A 9,068-nucleotide genomic window follows, 5' to 3' on the forward strand; every position below is an offset into this window, starting at 1 on the left:
TTGTAAACAGCTCTATCCTTAAAATTTATGGTTTGTCGTATGTCAATGTTAAAAGTATAGCAATTTCTTTTGGCTAATAATAGCGTAAATAGGCCAATTGGGGCAAACTGTTGATCCAGTTGTGTGTAAAACCAACAAACATAAAACCGGAGGAGGATATGGCGGCAGAATGGACATTGGGTGGATGGCTTTAATAATCATCATCCCTCCTTGGTGATTTATTGGACGGTGCTCTGTCACGGTCATCATAGCGGTCGTCATCCTCATAGCGTTGGTCTCTGCGATCATTGTAGCGCCGCTCATCATCATCATAGCGATGGTCGTCATCATAGCGCTCATGGCGGTCACCATATTTTTCACGCCGATTGTCGTAGTCGCTGCGGCGGTCATCGTAGTCGCTGCGGCGGTCATCGTAGTCGCTGCGGCGGTCATTGTAGTCGCTGCGGCGGTCATAGTCACGCTCACTTCTTTCCTCATATTGGTCACGACGGTCAATTGGGCTCCTTACGCTGGAGTCATCATAGTCTCGTGTGCTCTCTCCGCCATCACCTTGGCGACCCTCCCCATTTCTATCCGGCTCTTTGTCATGGTATTCCTCCTCACGTTTCCTGAAAAGCAGATGCACCACTGTCAGATACTCGGGGTAAAGAAACAGTGCAATAAGATGGCTGAAGAAATCTGGTAGCAGGTATGGTACATTAGTTTAATTTTCTATAGCTATCTGATGGTCAGCTGAGTAATCTGAGGTATTTCTAATGCTCTGCACACCATCAACTCTTGGAATTCTGTTAAGAAATGTGACTAATTATGTATGTTAGATAATGCAGAGTATCAGAATGACAACGCATTCACTTTCTATGGCTATCAACAGTATTACAGCGGCACTGCTTGCCAACAAAGAGCTACAGTGAGCATAGTACCCAGCTCAAGCAGCATGTAGAGCTCTTGTCTCACAGCCGATGGACAACTCAGAGGTTCTTGCATTTGGCCACCAGTTCAGCGAGCTCTTGAGTTTCCAGCCGAGCAACGGACTTCTGTAGCTCGGAGGAACCAGCTCTTTCACCCACTAGCTCGACTAATTCCAGAGTCTCCAGAGAAATGCCCAGCCTCTGTGGCTTGGATGTCCCTGCTCTTTTGGTTGTTAGCTTTGCTAGCTCCTGATTTCTTGGCCAACCGAACCCAAGTTGGCTAGCTTCTCGGCCAAGCTCTAGGTTCCCATGCCTCGCTCAGTTGGTCAAGAAGTCTGGCTTTATACTTATTCTTGCTTCTACTTTCTTCTTCCTTTGTCTTCACCTTGCTTGCATCTACATCTCCTTATAATCTGCTAGCTTCTTATTTCACAGTTCGTCACGGTGGATAAATATTAACTGTACAGCTCCATCCCACAAATAGTCAGGGCTGTTTCATGAAATTATGCTACAGAGAACGCTACATACGCTTTTCTGAAGATGTAAGTGGTGCAAGGGAGATTCAAAGCAGAATTTTGGTACAACCAAAAGTCTTGCAGCTATAACCAGTATCCTCTTTGATTTTGGATTTCATAATCAAACATATTCAATTTTCTTCTGAAAAAAAATGTGCTGTACAAAAAAACACTTTGTTTCTGTGTCTTAGCAAGTTTATGTGGTTGTAAACCTGAATGTCCTGGTATGACCAGAGTCAAATATGACATTTAACTAATTTTACACTATGGATCTTGTTCATCATTCAGTGTGAATGGGTCTGTGTGCTTGCATGCACAAGAAAAACCTTACCCCATGGCATACTCCTCCTCCTTTTCTTTCTTCTTGCGACAGCAGCAGCAATAGATGACGATAATGAGGATAATCAAAAAGATGACGACCGCAGCAATAATTCCTGCAGTGGAACCAATGTTCATGGATGCTGCGGGATTGAAGAAATATGAGTTTAAAGAAGGAACAGGGGAGAATGAAAATGATAATAAAGTGATAGAATTACATATTCAATGAAAATAAATGAAAAGCCACTCAAAGGTCTCTCTTACGTGGCATGACTGTGACGGTAATGTTGCAGGTAGAAGAGCGGATCTTATTCCTCGATGTGCAAACATAATATCCTGAGGTGTCTTTGGTGATATTGTATAGAGACAGAATGCCTCCCTCTGAAAGACAAAAAGTCAGTCGTATAAACTGTATATGTATGTCACTAATATTGTGATTTAATTGTTTTCTTCTTTTATATTGTAGACAATGAATATTACAACACTGCATAAACAAAGTTTTTTTGAAAAAAATGTATTGTATATCATGGTGATGCAGAGGAGGGGAATATGTCTTTAACACACACTGGGAACCAGTGCTGGTCTGCCTTCGTCTGTCAGTTATTCACCTGAAAACCTCTGCTATGTATTGTTACTGTCAGCATACACTCTATGGAATATAGCTTTTTCAAGGAAAGCATTAAAGTAGAGGCTGTTTTTGTCTTATTATGAATTTGTTATTGCAGTATTAACTAATACGCAAGACATTGACATACAGAAGAGTCAAACATAAGCTACATTCGAGCCAATTTTGAAACAATGTTGTTACAATGCGCGTCTTCAAGAGAGCACTTATAGAGCTTTTATCTATCTGTATAATGTCCCACTCTGTTAATATTTTTCATATCTTTCTTCAGAAGCAAAAAAAAAAAAAAAAACACTAAACATAAAATAACATTAGCCTTCGTTTTTACTCTAAAATTTCCTTTTGGGAGAACTATATGCCGATCTGTAGTTCACTGTTGATCAAACCTGGCTGAGAATTGTTGTTTGCACGCATTTGACTGTTTATAAAAACACTCATTTCCAGTTATTTCCAGTTGTCATTTCCCAAAAGTAAAGATTCCACCTTGTATACTAGAATTGCAGCACTGTGTTCAATTCCCATGCTTATTCCACCCATATTATTTTATTGTAAAGGTAAGATATGATGTTTCTAGGATGTCATCGGTACTTACTGTCAGTGGTTCTAGGATCAGGAATTCGAGGATTTCTCTGTACATCCTGGCTGTCCCATTTATAGGTGGGAGGAGGGGAACCTTCCTCGGAATAACAGGTGAGGTTGATGTTCTGGCCATACTCTGCTGTTCCCTGGATCTTACAAATAGGCGGAGATGGAGCCACTTGGAAAAGAGAAGTAATAATAAGTGTGATTTTTTTTCCTTTGATAAAAACATTTCCCATTTTTCGCAGTTTTCAACTGCTTTACATAGGAACATATGATTAAATCTATGCTTGCATCCTTCACACCCGTTTGCAATTGTGGCTGAAGTCAGAGGCGGGTTACACCCTGGTCAGGTTGCTTATCAATCACAGGCAAGAACATATAGTATAGAGAATGACTACTCTTCATGCTCATATTAACCTCAACAGGCAATTCAGAGGCTCTAATTAACCAAACTGTCATGGCTTTGAACAGTAGATGACACTAACCTCGCAATGTTAGGAATGGAAAGCCAGAGTGCAACTCAGCTCAAGCACTTAAAGGCAGAATATCTACTTGAAAACAAATAAAATGTTACCTAGAACCACTAAACGTGCAGTGTCGACCGGTATGCCCTCATCGTCACCGGGGATCTGGATACGACACTCAAAAATTTTGTTGTCTGCAAGTGTGATGGAGGAAAGCTTAAGGTTAGCTTTCCCTGTTTTGATATCCTGATCCAGGGATACCCGACCTTCATACTGTGATTTGATGTCAGTGGTCTTAGAAGGATAATAGTGGGTGAGGATGAGGGTCTGTTGGAGAAAAAAAAAGCATGACAGTAATACAGACAGCAGCCAGAGAGACAAACAAACAAACTAATGGACAGATAGATACTGACCTCTTTAGCATTAACTACTGCAGCCTGAACAGTCCATGAGATGACGACTACTTTTGGGTCTGTTTTGATGGTTTTAAACGAGCAGGGCAGTGTGATGTTATCACCTCTGGCAAACTCATACTCAGTTTTAGGGATGGTAACAGTGAGGGCGGCCACACCTGACCACACTGTCATGACATTAAATGAATATATATCATTATCAACTCAATACAATCATCTTTCATTGACAAAAACATTGAATGGGAATTAAGTTGACAATGCTGTACCTGCTTTAGAGCATTATCATAAATGGTTTGGCATCAGATCTGCTCAACTCAGTAACTCCACCCTCCCGCCCACATACACTCACAGCAAAATAGTATAATCCTTTTCTTTTAATTTGTATTTATTTATTGGCAAAAAAAAAAAAAATCCCATCCTACATGAATGTTTTCTGCTTTCACTTTTCTGCTATACCGAATATTGATATTTGAATTATGTCGAACAATGGACGTCTTGACAATACTTAATTCTTCATAAAGTAGATTTATTTATAATAAAACATATACTTTGGCTGCAATCCTGAGTTAATGTCTTTCAATGATTCATCGCTAATTTTCGGGAAAACACAGTGAAACAAAACTCTTTCGATTACTTGTTTGTGCTGGGCTGACCAATTTACAATTCGCAAGACTGATTTTAAGAGCTGTTTCTTAACTCTGGCGACATTTTCTCGTGTAGCCTAATTGTCGAAAAAATAAGAAGGATCCGAACTATAAGTCAAGGAATCGTTAAGACAGACCAACCGCGTATTAAGGCTTTCAGGGCCTGGTTTTCTTTTCAAAAGGTGAACCGAAGGTGCGCAAACAGGTGTGGTCGATCCTTACCTAAGGTGCAAAGTAAATGAGCAAATGATTATTTCTTACAATGATACTCACCCACACACAGCAGAGTCAATGTAGAAGTCCACCTCTCCATGGCAAAGACTTTATTTGTTCGAAATAACCTTCGCTCACTTTTCTCTATTTGGTCGTTTTTACAGAAATGAAAATGGGAACTGGAGCCGTCTGGGACAAATTTGCATCGAAACCCGAAGCAGCCGATATACTGATGAGCGCGCTGGGCGAGTCTGCAGCCCTGGATGATTGTCTTTGCTCTCCACCAATCACAGCACATTCTGCGCCACCGCTTGCATTTTTGTTCCGCCCACTGTACCTGTCTCTGCTTGTCTTGTCATCCAGCATACCTGGCTGTTAAGGGATACTTCTTCCTCAGAGAGCTTGTCTTTGGATTTGACACAGCTGGGCGAGTAGAATCAAATGTGTAGAAAAAAAAGAAGTAATTTTTTTGGCTTTTAGTGGTTTGTGGTGTCTGCAGCCCATAGTTTTAACAGACTAATTTCTTTATTCATTATTTTGTAACAATTAACTTTGTGTTGTAAGAGAAACACGAGGAGCATTAAAGGATTGACCAAACTTTGACGGAGCGCAAGGCTAGTGTTGAAACCTAATGTGTGCTGCTGGGACAACACAAGTGTGTTTTTTCCTGTCAAACCTGTTTGACAAGGTTTTACCAAAGTGACAGAAATGACTCAGACAAACACACGCACACGAAAGAAACCAAAAGAGAAGTTGCATGGTTCGTTAACTCGTAAATTATCTGATTTTGAGAGAAGCGCACACTCCTTTGACTTAGTTTGAGCTGCTATGTGTTTGTACCCTTGACACTGGGTACTTATTTGTACCCTTGTGGTTTGTACCTTACAGAGACCAATCTTGTACCTCTGGTGGCAATTTTGTACCCTTACATTGAAGTACAAAAATGGACCTTTACCTGTACAGTATAGTATCATTAATTATTATTCTATATATTTTTTTCTACATTACATAAAAGACATACATATCAGAATGTATTCTTTTTAATTTTCCCATTTCAATTTAATTTTACTTTAAGTAATGTAACATTACATTCAACAACGTTAACATTCATTACAGCCAACTCCATTTTCCACAAACTTTAAAACTATACATTAAAATAACACTCATGACAGAAAATATTTTTTTCATTTAATTTTCTTGAGATTTTCTCGTGTCAATTTTGTACATCTTTAAAACCTATGTCTAAGTGTGACATATAAACTGTTATCCACAGAGTAAGTGTCAAATGCCTGGAAGCCCATTTCATCACCCGGTTTGAGTAAAATCCATTCTCCATCAGCCTTTACATGAAAGTGACACTAAAAAATACTGGGTTATTTTGGTAACCCAATTTATGTGTTACTGGTGTTGGGTTAGAATTTTGGGTTATTTTTATCAAGAGTAACCCATTTTCTGCGTTATAGGTTCATTATTTAACCCAATTCCTGGGTCATTGATGTTATGCACCATTTTTGGGTTGCTTTTCAGGGAGTAACCCATTTTTTGGGTTAAAGGTTTTTTTTGTTTTTTTTGTTGCTTATAAGCTAAAATAATTCTAGAGAAATAGTGCATCGGGCGGGGTAACTGGGTTTCATGTGATGTCACATTGCGGAAATGCTGCTTGAGGGCAGGAAATGGATCTGCCTTCTTAAAGATTTGGCTCGGATACGCAGGCCACACCAGACAGCAGAGCGAGTGGACGAGTTCTTTGTGAGTACATAACACTATTACAAATTATTGGTATCATGCTGTTATTCTGTTTGATATTTCAATTAGTTTCTTAGCCATATTTGGTAAGCCATTTGATGCAACGTTAGTTTTGGCAAAATATTGCATGTCCGTATATTCCTTAGTTAGCATTAGCCGAGTTATATTAGCTCAGTGCACTAACTTGCTGTGTTAGACATTAAACCATCCTGGAGTGGTGTATTGCTTCTATCATTGTTTATAAACATGCATAGGTCTCGGCTTGCTGAAAATGACCAACCGTACCATGATTAGAGCCCGAGTTGTAACTAGACCGTGTTAGCCGCGGCAAGTAGCAGCTAGCTTGATGCTAGGTCACCACGTGTACAGTGTTAAAAGTACAGCGCTACCCCCACCATGGTCTCCTAAATTGTTATGGGAAACACGGTTTAAAAAATTTACAAAATATATATATGAAGTAGTGAGAGGTAAGGTAGTGGATTTGATTATTGCAAAGCTGTAACGTTACAACCAACCCCCCCCCCCCCCCCCCCCCCCAAGGTCATTGTAATGGATACCTTTGTCGCTGATAACTTATGAGTGGCTGTTGCCATTTTACCCCTTTAGACAAAAATCATATGCCCATTTGTCTGTGAATCAAAGTTTCAGTGAAAGGCAGTCTGGCAAGCATATCTATTCAGCCTGTATTAGTAAATCAACATCAACTATCGACATTGTTGCCCTACAGATGCCAAAGGGGAACTGTCATTAAGACTGCTACCCGACATGGTGCCCCAGACGGTTTATAAGATTGGAAAAATAAAATTTAAAAAAAACGTTGTGGCACACAAACGAAGAGTTCTGGGCGGCCTTCATAAACCTTTTGCCTGGAAGTACAATTTTGCATACTAGAATATAATGGTTGTCATACCAACACTGACTTCTTTTTTTTGTTTGTTTTAATACAATACTGGTCTACCCTCAGGGCCTACCTTTTTTTTTTTTTTTTCTTTTTCATGCACACATCCATGCCCCACTTAGAATGGACCTACTAGTCAAAAACTACTCAAACTAGATTTCATTTGGCTATGTTGCATGGTTTACTAAATATTATACCACAAGCTGGAAATTGTTATCTTGCTGAGGATTCACTTTCATCATGACACTGACTTTGTCCATATTTGTTTGTGTTTTTCTTAGATTGGAACAAATATGATGGAGTTTCTCCTGCAGGACAGGCCCTAACCCTATGTCCTGGCCCTGGGAGAGCCTCAGGATTGTGCTTCACAATAATTTGTGATCTTTGCAGATCAGGCACTCCCTCAGGCAACACTATTAGCGACAGTCGACGTGTGTTTTAAGGCATTCTATGTCTTTGACATTAATTATCCAAAGGCGTGTTCTCCTGCCTGGGAGTTTTTACAGCAAACTGTATATTGGATAAAGGGACTGGAGTCGATGCCAGTGACGTTTTTCAATACAGCATTGCTGAATTGCAGGCTGTAGTTTCAGTTACTGTCGAATTGTGTGTAAATAAATACATTGTAAAAATTTTACTTTGTCCTTTATCAATTTTTTTTTTTTGGGGGGGGGGGGGGGTATTTTAGTGGAATAATAATATATATAATTCCAATAAGTAGCAGCCCTAACCCAGCCATATTAAATATATAGATATTTTTAACCAATAATTGGGTTAAAGGTAACCCAACGTTGTAGTTAGTGTAACCCCACTTTTGAGTTGAAAAATTAACCCAAATAAATATTAATCCAACCTTTTGGGTTAAAATAACCCAAAATAAGGGTTTGTCCTTATTCAACACCACAGTTGGGATTTTTTTAACCCAACTGTTTTTAGTGTAATTTTACCACAGAGGATCCACAAGGTATCGATGTTCAAAATGTACTTGATTTGCCAAAAGAGTGGAATTCTCTCTGAATGCAGTACATCCACTTTCATGACATTTGGAGCTCTCCTGGTGAAGGCCATTTTCCAGTCTCGATCCATCAACTGGATAGTTGGGTATGGAGTGGCAGGATCACTATTCAAAACCAAAAGGAAAGAAGACAACCAAATCAGATTAAAAATTATAGTGATTTGAGATGTTTTGTTTTAAAAATGTTACTTTTTTCTACCTACAATTTAAGGTATTCTTCCATCAGTGGGTCTGTCAAGTATATTTTGTATTGTGAGGTGAACGAAAAGATATTTGCAGGATAGACATACCTCTCCAAGAGTAAAAAAAAAAAAAAAAAAGCAATCAACGTTGATTGCTTTTTTTTTCTTCAATATTCTCCTTGAAGATGTGTGGCAGAAAGATGAGGGCTGCTCTGAAGTCAATACCTGCAAGACATAAGATGTACTTAAATAACACAGCATTTATTCTACGTCCAACATTTTTTCATGATTCAAAAGGAGAGGTAAAGGGAGGCTGTAACTGTGTAAACTGTATTTGGTCAGTATCTGGTAGATCCTCTGTGAAAGCCTCTTGTCTTCCTTCCAGGTAGAGTATAGACAGTGGTGGTTTCCCCTGAGCCAGATGGAGAACCTTTGACACGATACAGCTGAAGCCTTCATTGAATCGCTGACACACGTTTCCTATTGCTGGATGGATCCGTTCTAACTCATTGTACAACTACAGGTGAAAAATGTGAGATTTAATC

General features: G+C 39.3%; 1 protein-coding gene across 1 annotated transcript; it reads right to left on the reverse strand.

The window, feature by feature from the left end:
- Positions 1-66: 66 nt before the first annotated feature.
- LOC140302088 (cell surface A33 antigen-like) lies at positions 67-4,928 on the reverse strand. Its single transcript, XM_072380846.1, has 7 exons — positions 4,743-4,928; positions 3,826-3,992; positions 3,523-3,739; positions 2,959-3,123; positions 2,006-2,122; positions 1,755-1,884; positions 67-608 (listed from the first exon to the last, which is right to left on the reverse strand). The coding sequence occupies exons 1-7, from the start codon at positions 4,780-4,782 to the stop codon at positions 191-193; spliced, it is 1,254 nt and encodes a 417-aa protein (XP_072236947.1). The 5' UTR covers positions 4,783-4,928; the 3' UTR covers positions 67-190.
- Between the last annotated feature and the right edge of the window lie 4,140 nt (positions 4,929-9,068).

Source organism: Leuresthes tenuis, unplaced genomic scaffold (genome assembly GCF_036924035.1).
Source record: "Leuresthes tenuis unplaced genomic scaffold, fLeuTen1.0.hap1 SCAF_2, whole genome shotgun sequence".
Taxonomy (NCBI): domain Eukaryota; kingdom Metazoa; phylum Chordata; class Actinopteri; order Atheriniformes; family Atherinopsidae; genus Leuresthes; species Leuresthes tenuis.

Coding starts and splice junctions, on each gene's coding strand:
- LOC140302088 (XM_072380846.1), bottom strand. CDS start 4,782: ATGGAGAGGTGGACTTCTACATTGACTCTGCTGTGTGTGG. Junction 3,124..3,522: donor TGCACGTTTAGTGGTTCTAG/GTAACATTTTAT, acceptor CTCTTTTCCAAG/TGGCTCCATCTCCGCCTATT. Junction 609..1,754: donor GAGGAGGAGTATGCCATGGG/GTAAGGTTTTTC, acceptor TCTGCTTTTCAG/GAAACGTGAGGAGGAATACC.